The following is a 17,784-nucleotide window of genomic DNA, read 5'->3' as shown; positions in this document are numbered from 1 at the left end:
CCGTTTATAGCCGTTGGGCACGAAAAACGAGACTCCCTCTCGGGGAAAATGCTCACCGTTTACAATAGGGTAACTGTTCATGGAGAACCGCTATACCTCTTTGAAAACCTAGTTAACCTAAACTGTGCAAAGGGAAAAAGTTCGATTTTTCGCACTAAAACGGCCATAACTCTCTACTCGATTATCCGATTTCAGAAATTCAAACTTTGTTCTCTTAGTTAAACAAAATGTGATTTAGAAATTCAATCAAAAAATTTTTTGAACTATCGTGTGAGAAAACTTGTTGCACAAGTTAGTGAATGGGCCAAAATTCAAATTTATAAAAACTTAGTGTGCTATGCAAATCACTTTAACAAGACTAAAGTAGATTTATACCATTTAATTTTGAGTAGTCTTGATGTAGATGAGCCTCCTAGCTTGATTTGCATGTTTTTGATCCCAAGTTGACTTTTCCCGAGAGTTGACCTTGACCTTGACTTTGACTTTGACTTTCGGGTTGACTTTTTGACTTTGCGCTTTTGAAGACCTCTTTTGAATAGGGTCTTGAGTTGTTGATCCCTTGATGAATCTTTTGCTCTTGATATGCTTGTTGAATCCATTTAGTGTTGCTTTCAAAAGTTTGGTAAAAATACCAAAATATTTATTTTCTCTTTTAAATTTGCTACAAAATCAATAAATCATTAGTAACAAATAATAATCAAATATTTGCTAATCATCAAAACAAGGAGATCGAAAAGTTTGAGTTAACAAGAGAGGTCCCGGTCGGTCAACCCTATCGCAGTGAAGGCTTCTTTGAAGAGCAAGTTCACGGAACTTCCATTGTCAATCAGGACCCTAGTCACCACTTTATTTGCGATGGGGGTCTCTATGACCAGCGGGTCGTGATGAGGAAAACGCACCGTCTTGGCGTCTTCTTCCGTGAACGTTATGGGTTGGTCCATTAGCCGAGGCCTTTGAGCTGGGAGTTGAGTGACCTCCCACACCTCACCGTGTCTGCGCCCCCAGATATCTCTTTCGCTCCTTTCGAGTGTTTCCTCCGATACGGGGACCTTCGAGATCATGGCTACCCGTCCATTAGGCCGGGCGTAGTCCGGCATATGCCGGGTGTCACCCGCGGAGCACGGAGGCAATACTCCCCGGCCGTACCCCCGGTGTTCCCGAAGGCATACCCCCCCGCCACCTCGCCCCGATTAAGGTGGGGCAACCTATTTTTGATCCACCTCATAGAGGTGGCCCAAACGGACGATTCTCAATCTCATCTTTGAGATTTTTACACTCATTGGTGCCGTGGCCAATGTCGCTGTGGTACTCGCACCTTTACTCGGATCTCTCCGGAGCCGTCTCCGTACAATGGCCGGGTCTCCAGAAGGCGTATTCCGCCTTGTGGCAAAATATACACGTTCTCGAGAGTCCGTGAGCTCGTGTACGGGTGTACGGGGGTGCGTACCCCTTCTTGGCGCTTCTCTCCCGTTCGGTGCCGCCCTCGGGAAGACCTTTTCGCTCCTCGACCCCCGGGCAGGCCCTCGCTCGCCGCGCCGGGGGCGCCCGTGGAAGGAGCCCGTCCATTCACCCCGGACGGTTGCCGTAATGGGAAGATACCGGGGGCAAAGCTTGGCCCTCGTCGTATCCGGAGTAGCAGAGAACCGTATGCCACTTATCGAGGGTCGCGTTCGGACGCACCCGAGGCGATACTCGGCATGTATCCCGGCTATCCCGTGGGATAATAGCCTCCGTAAGCCACGATCCGGGCTTCTTCGAGGTTAATATATTTTTGGACTCGCTTCCGGAAGTCCCGAAGGCGTCGCCAGCCGCCTTCGTCGTAATTCGTTCCGTGGGGGAGTCCTGGGCAGCGCATTCCCTCGCTTGGAGAAGCGCAAGCCGTTGTCCGTCGTCGACCTTTCGGGTTCGAGGCTTCCTCTCGAACCTCTCGATGTAATTCTTCAAAGTCTCGGGCGCTTGCTTGATGTTGGTCAAGGCACTAACCTCCAAGTTGACCTTCCCGGCGGCGACAAATTGTCTCCGAAGTTGGTTTGGAGTTTGTTCCAACATCCCACCGATCCCGGTTCCAATTTCTTGAACCATTCCTCCGCCGATCCGCCGAGTGAGGGGAAGCATAAGCATTTGGCGTCATTGCCGACCCGCATAACTCGTCATGACTCGCTGAATCGTGACAAGTGATCACCGGGCTCTGAGTTCCCGCATATGCCGCCATTTCGGCATCTCGAAGTTTTTAGGAGCTCCGCCTCCAGGATATGTTTGGCACAAGGCTCCCGATCCTCACCGTCCGAGTCGCGAGTCATCTCCCTTCGCCTCCGGAGACTCGGCAATATCTTTTCGAAGTATGGCAAGTTCTCGCCATAGTCCCTTCGTTGGCGCACCCGAGGAGACATCACGGCTCCGTATCTTTTGGTCAAGGTGATCCCGGAGGTCACCTTGATTCCCGTTGATTTGATTTCTCGCATCAACGGGTGGACATCTCCGTCCTCCTCTTCCTCTACCCCCGGTTCCCGGTGCACGAAACGCTTTTCCTGGTCCCCTCGATCCCGAGGGCCAAGACTCCCTCTTTGGGCTTGCCCCTCCGCGACCTTCCCTTTAGTGGAAATCCGAGCCGACCTTTCGCGATCCCCGCGCCTTTTTCTTTCGACCAGGGGCGTAAGTAGGGTTTTTTGTTTGGTTTTTCTCACAGGGGTGCCTTATGGGCCAGGTTCCCAGGCCTTTGCCGCCGGGAATTAGTGCGAAGACGTCGCCGGCTCCCCGTCGAGTCCACGGCCATCGCCTCGGGATGCACGTGAATACCACCGCCTCCGTGGCTTTCTCTCGCATGGCTAGCATCACTTCATGCATTTTTTGATTTTGCACTTTCGAGCTTCGATCTCGGCTTCATGATCGATAGCTTTTTGTCCGAGGAGCACCACTTGGTAGCTTCCATCATCATGTGCATACTCGTCGAGGTGTTCCTCGTGGTTTTCCTCGGGAATTATTTCTTCTTCTTCCTGACTCTCTCGCTGCCCTCGAGGCTACATCTTCCTCATCGGGATCTCGAGCGTCATCTAGAGGGCGAGGATGACGTGTAGCTCTTGTCTCCACCATTATCGTGAAGTTAAATGCTTGTTGTGAAGCGGTTTTCCTCACTCTCTCAATGAAAGCACCAAAATGTCGACCGAGATTTTCGCAACTATTAAAATATAATTATAATAGGAGCCGTAAGAAAGTGAGATGAAGACTTTTTACGTGGTTGGGGCGTTAATGAGCCTTAGTCCACGAGCCATCGCTATTAATGGATATATTTAATACGTATTCTACACTTGAGAGAATGTTTTTCTCTTAAATACAGAATGTTCTTGGTGAGTTTTTTCTCTTCGCTTTCCGTTGCAAACCAAGATTCTCCGACCCCATTAAATGAGCTGAATGGGGTATTTATCGTGTTTTGGTGGGGTAATCCCTAGAATTGTTCTTACACATGTGTCTGTAAGTATCCATAAAGTCGGGCATTTCCGATGAATATACCATGGGTGATGCATGGTCAAATCCCTAGGTGCTGTAGGGTTTTTATGGAGAATGTCCTTTTTGTCTTATGATTGACGTGACTCTTCGCAGAGTAGCCGTCGCTAGACTTAAATGATCATTACTGTAGACGCCGTCGTTCTGGGGGTTGTGCCGTCGACTTTATTGCGTGTTACAAATCCCAACACGCTTCCTCCCATGCAGCATTAAATGCGACTTGATTTCTCGGGAGAGACCTGACACATCCCGGAGGGCCTTCATGCTATACTAGCTTCCAGGAGTAACTTGTACTCCGGGTGTCTCCTCCGGGACCCATGCTAATAGCGCTTCCTGGTGGCATAAAAAGACTTAGCAAATCTTTCCAAGTTATCTGATCCACGTGTCCCCTCTTGACTGGTCCACGTATTTTGGGCGAATTTTGGAGCAACAATATGTACGTTCACTTTCAAGAAAAATATCTTGAACCGTCCAATTCTGAGAAATATCAAAAAAGTTATGGCGAAAACAATATCGGTCGTCGCACCAGAAAGCTTGTATAGCCCAAAAACCAAGTACCCGGACCGCAACATTGAAATGGCTATGTCGCGACCCACCTGCTTTTAGAGGCCTAATAGGGTTTCTAAACCCTAATTTTGAAAATTAAAAGGGGGGCTTTGGATATACAACTTTGGAGGCACCAAATTTAGAGAGAAAAAAAGGGATTTTTCTAGCATAACCATTGTTCTTCATCAATTCTTCTCTTCTCTTCTATCTTTTATTTTATGTTTCCTGTTTGTTATTAGCAATTGTTTAGAAAGACAATGAGGAGTTAAACACCTAATTAGGGTTTTTAATGGATATTTTAATTCTTTTTTATGGTTTGATGCAATTTTAAATTTTCTTCAATTTCTTATGTGAATCTATTTCATTCGTGTTTAATGTTTATAACTGCTTGATCCAATTATTTATTTTATGATTTCAATGCAAAACATGAAAATAGAGTATTGATTATGCTATAGTGAAATAGACATAGATTTCGTATTTGATAAAAACACCTGTATGGTTTGTGTAACAATTAGGATCTTTATATTTAATGCGAATTATATGTGTAATTTACCACAAAAGTGTAGGGTTTTTTTTTCATATGATTTGGATTCTATATTTCCTAATAAGAATATAGATTGAATTTTAATCCGCTATCACATAAAATTAAAAGAGTAATTAGATTGTATTTTTCCATAGAAAGTTGATGCGAAGTTAAATTTTCTATATTTCTAAATCGTTGTTATTTGCTTCTTTTATTTATTTGTTTATTTCTATTATTTTTGATACTTTCAACATCAAATTATTTGTCTGACAAATATAAACAAAAATTCAATTATTTAATTGGTACTTAGCTACAGTTTTTGTGGGATCGACTTCACTCACGCGAGTTTATTACTTGAAAACAATACGTATACTTGTGCGGTTGAATTTTCACTATTTATTGAGTTAAAAATATTTTATTATTATTTACTTAGCTTTTTTATATATACGTGTTATATTATTATATTGTATTTTATAAAATGAATAAAATATATTAAAAATATAATATTTAAATGATATAGAGAAAAATAGAAAAATCATGATGTAAAAATTTAAGGTATTTTAATAATGTATTTTAAAAAATAAAATACTAAATGTTTGCATACACTTTTTTTGATGAATTTCATTTTGAAATAAAGGTTCAAACCAGAGCAAAAAAGAAAAAAAAAACAACAACAGAGAGTTAGATGGCCACAAAAGGGGCCAACTCCTCAACTGACAAGAAACTAAAAAAACTAGAATTACAAGAGGGGCCATAATCCCCTTTCCTCGAAAGAAGCATTGGGGATTTTAGAGGACCAAAAAGAAGTATCTAGACCTCCCCAATGCTTAGCCTAAAAAACTCTACTCCACATAGAATCGTCCCCAGTAGCAAGTTTCCACCCAAGCTCTGTCACCAAAGCGAGATTGACATCTTTATATCTTTTGAAATTGAGACCTCCAAAATCAAAAGGGAGGTAGAGTGATTTCCAATTTGTGAGAGCAAGGAAGCGATCCTTCTCGGCACACCCCGTCCACCAAAATTTGCAAATTACCTTGTCCAACTCTTGACACAAGGATTTCAGAAACAAAAAAATCGCCATAGAATAGATTGGAGTGCAAAGCGCGACTGAACAAATAAGGGTAGATCAACCAGCTTGCGAAAGCAAGTTACACCTCCAGTCTTCGATGCAAGAACAGATCTGATCTTTAAGAAACTTGAAATCACGAATCTTGCTATTTGACCAAGCCAGCAGATTTCCCAAGGATTTATCCTCCCTATTAAGCTCACGGAACCCCAAGCTATCCACAATTCATGGATAATATTCTGCCTAGCATTTTTTGAACAGATGTAGGTAGATTTATGGACATTCAAACTCTGTCCCGACCACAAACAATACATGTTAATGCACTCCTTGATAACTTCTACCTCCGTCAAATCAACCTTGCAAAAATAAATGTATCATCTGCATACATCAGATGGGAGATAGTCAAACTGTGGGTGCGAACCTAGAAAACAGAGATCAAACCTTGCTCCTCCTTTCTCAACAACATACGGGACAAAACCTCACTAAAGAGGATGAACAAATATGGGGAGATAGGATCTCCTTGTCGAAGCCCCTATTGAGGGAGAAAATACTTAAGCGGCCCCCCATTCAGTAGGACAAATATAGACACAAAGTTGACACATTTCATTACAAATTTAACAAATTTAGCTCCAAAGTCAAATGCCACCAAAGTCTTTTCAAGGAAGCTCCACCAAAGATTTGATCATAGGCTTTTAACATGTCTAACTTGTCCAACAAAACTTTCTCGACCTTAAGCCTTTTAAAGGAATCCAAAATTTTATGAACCATAATACTATTCTCGGTAATTCATTTACTGTGAACAATTGTAGATTGGAAAGGAGAAATCAAATCTTTGAGGAGCGATCGTAAGCAATTAGCTAACAACTTTGCTACAATCTTGTAGGCGAAATTTCACAAGCTAATAGACCAATAATCGTCAAAATTATTAGCTCCTAGTTCCATAGGAATAAAGACCACAAAGGTTTGGTTCAGAGCTAGGGGTGTTCATAAAATAGCCGATCCAATCCAATCCGCACGATCCAATCCAATCCAATCCGCAAAGTGCGGATATCCGCACTTGTGCGGATTTGATTGGATTGGAAAATTTTAAATCCGCACTTGTGCGGATTTGATGTTGATTGACATGTAAAAGTAACCGATCCAATCCAATCCACACATATTTATAACAAAATTAAAAAATTATTTATACAAATAACATTTTAATGTAAAGAAAATAGAAATTTAAAAGTCTAATACATATAATACAATTATATTGCAAAACTTAATAGATAAAATATATATTCTATTTTTATATTTTTTTTTTATATACATACAATTTAAAATAAAATTAAATATTTTTTTATATATACAATTTTTTTTCCTTTAAATTTGTTATGTGTTATTTATTAATTTAATGTGTTATTGTAGACATAAAATAACTATAATTTATTTTATTTTGTTGCTAGTTCAGTGAAAAAAAAATATATTTTTTATAAATATTAAATAATTTAATATTAAAAAAGCAACCAATCCAAAGTAATCGATCCAATCCGCACTTTTGCGGATTAGATTTGAACTATTGTGCGGATTGGATTGGATCCAAAAAATGAAATCCGCACTTAGTGCGGATTGAATGTTGTTTGACCAAAAAAGTGCGGATTAGATCGGATGAACATCCAATCAGAGCCTTGACAAATTCTACTGTTTCAAAAAAATTGTATCACTATTGCCACCACATCATCACAAACTGTTTCCTAATGATCTTATAAAATTTACCAAGACCTAGAGCATTGAGAGATGGCATAGACCACACCACCCCTTTAATTTCCACTGCTGTTGGGATTTGAACCAATCCTCTATTCATCTGCTCCGAGACTTGGGGGTTAATCAAGCTATCAAGTAAAGGAAACACATGAGTGAAATCACGAAGTTAAAAAAAAAAAGGACAGTAGAGAAAACTAGCAAAAAGAAACTTCACTCTGATTTGGATTTTCCCATTTAAAAAGTAGAACATTGTATAAACATGAAGAAGTACAAACAAGAATCATAAAATTGCTTTGTATTTTTCTGGCAGAATTTCTCTTCATATGTCAGTATGGTAATCTTCTCTAGACTACTTGGTAAAACATGATAATGGTAAGGACACTTCATTGCATTTGCATCATATATTAATTAATATATATATCTTCAGTCTATTTTTTTCTTTGTCTTCTTCTACATTCAAAACAATCAGAACATGGATAATTATTTTTACTAGAAGAAGAAGTAATGTGCAGCTTTTCAAATGGTATTTTCAGCTCTTCCACTAATACTTGGCGAAGCTTCTCATTCTCTTCTTTCAACTCTTCAATTACTTTCTGGTGTTTCAATACCTATGCCATAAGAAAGTGTTAAACCATATTGGTGCAGTGCCATTTGAGACCATAATCATATCAGAATCTAAGCTATCAATTGTTTGCATTGAAGATTACCATGTGAAGCATGGTGTTTTCTGTCCTTTGCCGGCCATCCTACAAAATACAAAATCATACATTATAATCCCAGAAATCAATCAAGGATGTGATGATCAGTAAAGATACTCTACAATACTCCCTCTACTTCTCCGGAAACAAATGCTTTAATCGGTGTGCAACATTGTCATATAGTGTCATGACATACTGAAACATACACATTCATTACTAGAAAACCCAAGAAAAGCATATGCAATCCATGCAGGATCTCTATTCTTTATTGTGGAGCTGAAATGAAAAAAGTGTTTAATCTGCCTTGTTCAGGGGAGCAAGTTGTTTTCAGGATGCTCAATCATTTCTCAAGACTATATAACTAATCGATGCTACAATCCCTGGTAACGAACAGAAGACATCACCTATTTCTATAATTTTCAGAAATTGTTCAGACATTTCCAAAAGTTTGTGAGCAGGCAATCGATAAAAAATCAACAGGTCTGAACAGCCTTTTTCAAGAAAAGATGTATAATTTTCTTCCAGTAATATAGTAATAGCAGTTATAGTTATCAATTGGATGACAGACACACAACGAAAATATTGTGAGAATTTGTTCACAAATCAGTGTTCCATCTATCAGTGTGGTTCTAAAATAGCACAAAATAAATACAATTACATTTTTTTTTTAACAAAAAAGAAAAATAGTAAAGGCGATTTCTATGAGGTGAAGTTTGGTTGGTAACATTTCCAGCCAAACCATAACGAATTATAGACTGAAGAAGGTGATGTGAAGTGATGCTCTGAACTCAAGAAAACCAATAGAACAGTAGCCAAACAGTAAAAAATATAAGTGAGCATTATTGAACTAGAGGAAGAAGGTTACAAACTATTGGAGCCTTTAGGCCCCTGTGATGCAAATAGTAATACTCTTCTTGCATACCATCACTCTCCCCCTATTCTTCTATCTATACTGTCCTATTCCCTCCCAATCACTACCCTAATACAATAACTCATATACCCTCTCCTACTAATCCTGGAGTCCAACAGAAGGTTAAAAACTGAAAATAAACAAAAAACATTCTAAGCAATAACACATGGAAACCTTTTAAAACAGGCAGAAGTGTGCAATACACAAAAGCTAACAATAATTAGTGATATTGTTCCATCCATATATATAACATACCACTTCTTTTAGTTCACTTGTCTCTCCCTTCAGAACTGGATTCTGTAGAAAATTGCTGAGAACCTTTTCTGTCCTACTACCATAGGGTGTTTCAATTGAAGGGTTTTTCGATGAAGTAATTGCATAACTTGAATCTTTACTTTTACTTTCATATCCAGTCAGGCCTTGAGATGCATTGTCTGGTACTTGTGTTGCCAACTGCATGATACTTCCCATTGGATTTTGGCTTGAAGAATTATTCAGCAAGCTCATACCTCCTTGCAATGAGCTTGGAAGGACTCCTTGACCAAAAGGTAATTGGGGACCAAGACCCAACTTCGTCATCACCTTTGACATGACTACCTAGCAAATATTTTTAACTCTATTTTCAGGTCTATGATTAGCTAATGATTAATAAGCCGCATTACACATAACAGAGATGATAATACTTACAGCAAAAGAAACCTGAATTTTCTGCAATGCGGTCGGTTTCAAAGCAAGGCCTGCCATGTGAGGACAATGTTTAAGACAAACTATTATTTTAAGAGGAAAGTTGTATCAATAATTGGTTCCTAAAATATACTTAATCATTACATACCAATTCCAAAACCATGGCCAAAACCAACTCCACATCCTACGCCAGCTTGAACGTTCTTAGCTCCAATCTTCTTAAACTTGAAGAAAAAGAGATATTGTTAGTGTTAAAGCTTTTGATTACCATTTTCATTTTCCGATTTCGAGTCATAGAAGCAAAGAGGTTTGCCTATTCAAAAAGAAAAACAAATAACAACACAAATTTGACTTACTGAGTCGTTTACATGTCTGGTAGCACCAGAAAATGCATATGTTGCACCTCTTGCAGCACTCATAACTTCATTCAATACAGGAATAGAACCTGGCACACGGTTAATCCAATTCATCAGAACAATGAATACCACCATAATAATCAAATTCTAATTTGAAAATAACAAAAATCTCAAAAATTGTCACTGTCATTATATATCTACAAACACTTTCGAAAAAAAAAATTATACTCTTTAGCCACAAAATCGGCTGCGTACAGTCTAAAGATACAAAATTTAACAGAGAAAAGTGAAGTACATGGTGTCTTAGCATCTGGTTTCAAATGGGTTTCACCATCTTTGGATTTAAAGAGCTTCCAAAAATCCATTATTAAATAATACTATATCTTCTGAGAGAAAAGATAAGCGGAAAGAATTAGAACTGCACAACGAGAAAAGGCAGTACCGAGATTTATGGGGCGACCCACGCCGATACCAATACCGCAACCAAAGCCAAAGCCAGTAAATACTTGACCCACTTTCAAAGTAAATGGATTCTCCAATCGGATTCCCTCACTTGGCTTTTTCTGATTCGCAACTAAAACGCCATTGTTAGTGATACTGCTGGTGCTGCTACTATTCTCCATTCCTAACAAGTTTTTGACAGTGGAAACTTCTCTCTCTAAAGCTTAAAAGGTAAGGCGTTTTGTCTTTTCCCCTCCATTAAAGCTAAAGCTTCATTCTTACAGAGCTCAAAACCTCTCCGCCCTGGAATTTCCCTCTTTTTGCCTGAAACGAATTAAAGAGAGAAACAGAGCTTAACTTATTCTCTGGAGCCAAATCTTTTCTCCTTGCTTAGGTCTAAAAGAATTCACTAATAGAAAATTGCCACGTAAGCAAATAATATTTGCTTCGACGTCAGTTGACAGTTTTTCTTTTAAAAAAAAAAAATCTTTATTAAAATTGATGTAAATATTCACATTCTTTTCATTTCTAAGCAATTTGTTAATTTTTTTTTAAAATAAAATGTTATTATATTAAAACATGAATGTTATAATTACAATAGGCATAATTGGTAGAGGCATCTTCTCATACCATGAACATTAGTATCCACGGAGAGAGTAAATTTTGCCAGAGTGATATTATTAGCAGATCTAAACACATGAGGGTCTGACTACCAGGGAAATTTGACACTAAAAGAGAAATATTATTTAATAAACAATGAAAATTTTAAAACCGGCATTTTGGGAAGATTGCAATCCTTTAACCACCAAAAGAGAGTCAGTCTCGATAAAATGAATTGGTAGTTGAAGCTCATGAAGCCATTTCAAGCTATGCATTAGTGCCATAGCTTCCATGATCATTTATGGTTTAAAGCATCCTTTAAAGGGGACCGCCATGGCAACAAGTATATCTCCCGAACTATTTCTAAGGACTGCACCAAAGCCTGTAACATGTTTCGTTATGTCAACTGCAGCATCTGTGTCAAGTTTCAGATGGCCTGAAGGGGCATTCAACCATGAAGCATCCCAAGATACCAATTTTGCACTCGATTGATTGCTAACAATGACACAGTTTTGGGCTTTCCTAGCTTCATGATAATCCTCCAGATAGGAGAGAGCAAAATAAAGGATAGTATCAGCTTGTTTTGGCAAAGTACCATGCCTCTCTTTATTTCGTTCACTCCATATACTCCAAAGAATGGTAGCAAATTTTTCCAACTGCAATGAAGATCATGATACAAAAAATTGCATGATTAATTCTTTCAAACTCCTATTGTTAGAAAACAGACCATCGAGACAAAAAGAGGAGCGCTGCCACACTTGTCGAGCCCGTTTACAGAGGAAAAGAGCATGAATTATTGTCTCTTTGTCACCATTGCAAATAAAGCAAGTGGTCGAATCATTAATATACCTAGTGTGAAGAATATTAGCTACTGGAAGGCAATCATGATAGCACACCAGAGGAAAATTTGAATTTTCGAGGGTAATGACAGCCCTCAGAATTTTTTCCACCATTGTTGAGCTTGAATACCACTAGCTGAAGGAGATTGGTCTTTCAAATGCATAGCCAAAGCATAACCCGATTTGACTGTGTATATTCCATTAGATTCATGATGCCACATAAGAGTGTCTTGTTGTTCATCAAGCATTAGCGGAATGTTAAGAATTTTGTTGACATCAGAATCCAAAAATAAAGATCTTAACATGGAATGGTCCTATTGTCGAGTAGCCAAAAGTAAAACTAAAACTTTCAAAGTTTTGTCCTGTCCTTGAAAAGTCAAAGGCTTAAAGGAAGTGAATCCTAGCCAAGGGTCTGAAGCGCAAAAGATATTATCACCATTACCAACCTTCTAACGAAGACCGTTGGCAAGTAATTACTTACCCCATATAATGCCCTCCAAATTAAGGAAGGATAAGAACCCAATTCAGCATCCAAGAAAGAACAATTTTTAAAATACTTGGGCTTTAGAACACGGCTAAGCAGAGATGAGGGGTTAGCAAAGATCCTCCATGCTTGCTTTGCTAATAAAGCTTGATTAAAATGGACGAAGCTCTTGAAATCCATCCCACCTTCAATCTTAGAGTGACACAACGCTTTCCAAGTCTTCCAATTGATTCTATTATATGAAGAGTTTGAGCCCCACTAAAATTTATTCATCATAATCTCAATTTGTTTGGTTAAAAATTTAGAGAGACGGAAATAACTCATCGCATACGTTGGAATTGATTAGGCCACAACTTTTAGAAGAATTTCTTTGCCAACAATTAAGAACAATTTTTCTTGCCAAGCAGAGAGGAGATTCCATAATTTTTCTTTAATTTCCCCAAAGAGAATATTTTTGTCTCGACCAAAATAAGAAAGAAGTCCCATATATCTTTCATGGCACGGTTTGATGAGCATTTGCAAGATCTGATGTATGTGAGCTTGTACTGCTGGACGAGCATTTGGAGAGAAGGATAAGACATATTTTTCTGTGTTTAATCACTGACCAGAAGCACTATAGTAAAGATCAAGTGAGCGCTTGATTGCAACAACAGATTTATGATTTGCACAGCAAAGCACAAGGCTATCATCTGCAAAAAATAAATGCGAAACAATTGGGGCACCACGGGAGACTTGCAAACCATGTAAGTTGCTTATGTTTTCTTCCTGCTGCAGTAGACAAGAAAGACCTTCAGTGCAAATAATAAAGAGGTATGGGGACAATGGGTCGCCTTGGCGAATTCCTCGGGTAGGAAAGACATGACCTTGGACCTTACCATTAACAGAGAAAGAGTAAGTAACGCTGCTTATGCAATGAGTAATTAAATCCACAGCAGCTGAAGCAAAGCCCATAACCAACATAATATTTTGAACGAAATGCCACTCGACCCTCTCAAAAGCCTTACTCATATCAAGTTTGATGGCAGCATAACCCTATTTTCCTTTCTTAAAATGTTTTAGAGAATGTAATAATTCAAAAGCAACCAACACATTGTCAGTAATAAGTCGAGATTGAAGGAAGGCACTTTGCGATTCAAAAATCACCAATGAGAGAAAAGGCTTTAAACGAAGCACAATAGCCTTTGAAACCAGCTTATAAAGCATATTGCAAAGGATGATGGACCTCAATTAAGACATAGAATTTGGCTTTTTGACCTTTGGAATCAATGTTATCAATGTCTGGTTCAAGCTGCTAGGTTACCTCCATCATTAAGAACTTTAAGAACAACAGTAGTGACAAGATCCCCCACCAAATGCCAATAATTAGTATAAAACATTAGTAACATACCATCCAATCTGGGGCTGCTATCATCACTCATTGAAGAAAGTGCATTATAGACGTCTGAAACTATGTACGGTTTAGTGATTTCTTCCTTCATAGCAACAGTAATGGAGCATGGCACTGAAGAAATAACTTGTTGAAGAACCCCATCATTAACTTCTGTAGTATAAATGTCTTGAAAATAATCTACAATAACACGACTGATACCAGCGTGAGAAGACTGCTCAATACCATCGTTATCAAGAAGAGATTTAATGTGGTTAACATTCTACCCGCTGGTGGCTTTCTGATGAAAAAAATTGTGTGTTAGAGTCTCCCGATTTTAACCACAAAGTGTGAGATCGCTGCTACCAATAGTCTTCCTCTTGAGCTAATAAATCATCTAATACACTTTCACTTCTCTTAAGCTCATCAAAGTGAGAAGGACTAACATCATAGGATTTATTAAGAGCAGCAACCTTTTCTTGGGACAACTTAATCTTCTTTGGAAGATCTCCAAATTTAGACCGATGCCACAATTGCAATTGAGATGAGCAAGCTGAATTTTTTTTAAGAATTTGCTTAGCAGGATCTGTAGCAGTGGATTTCCAATTGGTTGCTATGATAGCAGGACATGTCTCCTCTTGAAGCCAAAGTTTCTCAAATCTAAATCTAGATTTTGTATTTTTGAGGGGGACAATGTGCTAGTGGTAATATTGTGATCTTTAAAGCTCTATGGTCCGATTGGAAAAAGTCCAAGTGAGCAATGACATGTAGTGTGAAATTGTTAAGCCAAGATGAGTTAACAAATCCATAATCTAAATGCTCTTTAACATTGATACCACTAGAGTTCTTATTGTGCCATGTGAATATATCCCCATCAAAAGAAAGTTCTTGCGATTCACAGAAGTCTATGGTATTGTGAAAAGTATCAATTTGTGACTCAGGTTTCAACGGACCACTAAGCTTATCCGAGTGAGAAATATTTTCATTAAAATCACCCATGACAATCCAAGGCATTAATGGGGTTGTGTCTTTTAGTTTCTTTAAGAGTTACTAAGTCAAGTGTCTTTGAGTAACACAAGGAGTACCATAGAAACTAGAGTAATGCCAAGAAGGGCCATAATTAATAGACATATAACAATCAACAAAGTTCTTGCCATAATTCAAAATAGTTACATTGACATCAGCTTTTCAAAGAAAAAGAAGACCACCACTAAGACCTATTCTAGGAACTTCTATACTATTAGGAAACTTTAAAGCATTACAAAATTTAGAAAGAGAACCAATACTAAGTTTAGACTCCATAATAAAGATTACATCAGGTTTATTTTGAGAAATGAGCAGACAAAGTTGGTGGAATGCTCTTGAATTGCTCAAGCCCCGAGCATTCCACGTGATAATAATCATGGCAATTGGCGAGGCTGAGTATCAGCCTGCACCAAAAGGGCACTAATTCCCTCTTCCCCCAATGAAATTTTAGAGAATTTAGAGGAGGTGATAAGATGTTCATGCAACAATGAGTTAGTAGAATCAGCAAGAGGTGTGGCTCTTATACGACATCATTTAAGCACATTTCAAACATTTTCGCCTGAAGTAACCAATTGCCTTTAAGTGAACATAGAAGACATCCGATTTTCATTAATTGTGTCCACATCAGTCGAAGAAGTAGCTGGTGTGTTGTTGACATCAGTAGCCACATTAGGATGAGTATTAATCAAAGTGGAGTCAGTCAAAATGGTCCTTGATTGAGATGTAGTAAAGGTGTTATTCAGTGGTGGTGAAACATGAAAGTAAGCAGGAGGGACTGCCATAGAGATAACCGCAGAATTTCTTGCAGGATGATGTGATGTGACAGTACACATAGCATTGGACTGGTCATCAGATGATTGATTATATGATGTTGTTGTAGTCGATGTAGCACAATGAGAAGTGAGAACAGGATCAGTGCTGCAGTGTTTGTCAATCTTGCAATTAGTATCAAATGTAGGAGCAGCATGTGGAAGATCAATGATACAATTTGGCAGTTCTACACTTGTATTAGGCAAGTGATCAATTTCCTCCCTAGAACTTTCAGCAATATTCCTTTTTCACGGTTAGTAATTTGTGGAGGGGCAGCAAGTAAAGTTCTTTATATAGGGATAATTGGAGAAATAGTGTTGCGTGCAAGATGAGTAATGAATGGCCATGGATCTGCCTTTGAGAAATCCTACCTATAACGATCATAACCAGTCTTGGGTAGTGCAGCACCTTCTATCCAAGGTCCATAGGAGAGATCAGGCTCTCTTCCTTCATCAATCTTCTCCAAAAATAGTGGGCATATTTCATTAAGGACAATAGGGAATGGAACCTTTCTTTGCTAAATACTCACTTTTCTCCAATTGGTATTTATCGGATCCTCACAATACTGCTGAGTTTTTTCCAAAATCAAGATCAGCTCATATGGCATCATACGACTGTAGGGGTTTACACAGTCAAGTATGGTTTTCATTTAGCTGATTCCTTGGTTGAAGTAGATGTGTCTTTCACATCTAATAATCGCAACAGTTGGTGGAAAAGTTTATGGAACCTAAATTTGTCTCCCAAAATAAAGATCTTTGCTTGGAGGGTTATCAAAAGTGCTTTGCCTATTGCCGTCGCACTAAAAAAGGAGAAAGTTATTGACTCAACGACTTGTTCGTTGTGTAACCATGCTTGTAAATCTATAAGACATGGTTTGTTTACTTGTTGGTATGAAAAATCAGTTTGGAAGACTTCACAATTCATGATTGACTACCAGAAAGCTCATAATATGTAAGATGAAGGATATGTGATCCATTTATCCTTACTGTACTCAAAAACTGAGTTTGAAACTCTAATCTATATAAAGTGGGCTATATGGTTAGAAGGGAATAAAGTTTTTCATGGTGAAGCTAAACGTGATGGATCCTATATTGCTTCCTATGCAATAACCTACTATGGAAACTTTATATTCTCTCACAACCCTGCTACAACGCCTGCTGTTGTGGCGACTCATGTAGTAACTAAACAACGCCCAGACCGACGGAGGGAGTCCCATGGAAGCCACCTAATCTGAATGGTATCAAACTTAATGTGCATGCAATAGTCAATCTGACCACCAAAACTTTGGGTATTGGAGCAATTATTCGCAATCATAAATGAGTTCTTCTTGCTGGCATTTCTAAACCAGTCCAAGGTTGCTTTCAATCAGATGAGATGGAAGAAAATTCTCTTTTTCATAGCATCATGCTAGGCGAGTCAACTAAAAATTCTCATAACAAATATTGAAACACATATTTTACGCGTCTCTACTGTATTATCTACAACATCTTTAGATTTATCTTCCTTTTTAGATTTAATCTCTGATGTTCGTTATCTTTTATCTTCTTTCCCTAAAATTATTGTTTCTCATATTTGGAGACATACTAATCAAGCATCACATGGTTTAACAAAATATGCTCTAGAGTTAGATAAAAATATCTATTGGATAGGTGAAATACCTTACCCTATTTTTTCTATTATTGTGAATGACTCTTAATTTATAATAATAGTAGAATTTTATTTTCAAAAATATATATATATAATTTAATATAATTTTATAATTTAATTATCACTAAATAAAATATTGCGATATATTTCCTATTATGTTATAAAAATGAAGAAAATATATATACATAGGTTTTTTCTTATAAAAACAATAATTGAAAATAATATTATTAATAAAAGGAAAAGTAAAATTAATATGCGTCTGCCGGGAGTCGAACCCGGGTCTATTGCTTGGAAGGCAATTATCCTAACCGTTGGACTACAAACGCTTTGATGGTTGATATTGGTAACTAACTGTAGTACTCACAACATATTTTGATCTTTCAATTCATATTACACTTATATATATATAATAAATTGAGTAAAAAACTTAACAAGAACATAATACTGCCAATAAACCAACTTATTTTTATTATTATTATTTTGAATGAAAATAATCTTTATTAGACAAAAATATCCGCTAATACAAAGGACTAAAGAGCAACGA

At 38.0% G+C, this 17,784-nt stretch overlaps 2 protein-coding genes and 1 non-coding gene across 4 annotated transcripts; all 3 read right to left on the bottom strand.

The window, feature by feature from the left end:
- Positions 1-7,574: 7,574 nt before the first annotated feature.
- LOC115717411 (uncharacterized) lies at positions 7,575-10,850 on the bottom strand. Of its 2 annotated transcripts, none has more exons than XM_030646376.2 (7): positions 10,470-10,850; positions 10,028-10,116; positions 9,820-9,895; positions 9,675-9,724; positions 9,243-9,584; positions 8,087-8,125; positions 7,575-7,987 (listed from the first exon to the last, which is right to left on the bottom strand). In XM_030646376.2, exons 1-7 carry the CDS (start codon positions 10,648-10,650, stop codon positions 7,808-7,810), a joined length of 957 nt encoding a protein of 318 aa, XP_030502236.2. In that variant the 5' UTR covers positions 10,651-10,850; the 3' UTR covers positions 7,575-7,807. The 2 variants fall into 2 exon arrangements, with proteins under 2 accessions (XP_030502236.2, XP_030502237.2); XM_030646377.2 differs by having other exon boundaries at positions 10,323-10,837.
- A 517-nt stretch (positions 10,851-11,367) lies between these two features.
- Positions 11,368-12,155, bottom strand: LOC133038476 (uncharacterized). The gene is made up of 3 exons (XM_061116640.1): positions 12,038-12,155; positions 11,827-11,939; positions 11,368-11,724 (listed from the first exon to the last, which is right to left on the bottom strand). The coding sequence occupies exons 1-3, from the start codon at positions 12,153-12,155 to the stop codon at positions 11,368-11,370; spliced, it is 588 nt and encodes a 195-aa protein (XP_060972623.1).
- Positions 12,156-17,494: 5,339 nt separating this feature from the next.
- On the bottom strand, positions 17,495-17,566 carry TRNAG-UCC (transfer RNA glycine (anticodon UCC)). Its single transcript has one exon. It is a non-coding gene; the product is annotated as a tRNA-Gly (tRNA).
- Positions 17,567-17,784: the final 218 nt, after the last annotated feature.

Source organism: Cannabis sativa, chromosome 5 (assembly GCF_029168945.1).
Source record: "Cannabis sativa cultivar Pink pepper isolate KNU-18-1 chromosome 5, ASM2916894v1, whole genome shotgun sequence".
NCBI classification, from domain to species: domain Eukaryota; kingdom Viridiplantae; phylum Streptophyta; class Magnoliopsida; order Rosales; family Cannabaceae; genus Cannabis; species Cannabis sativa.
Note: the sequence above shows the minus strand (reverse complement) of the source record. Positions and strands in the feature narration are given on the sequence as shown.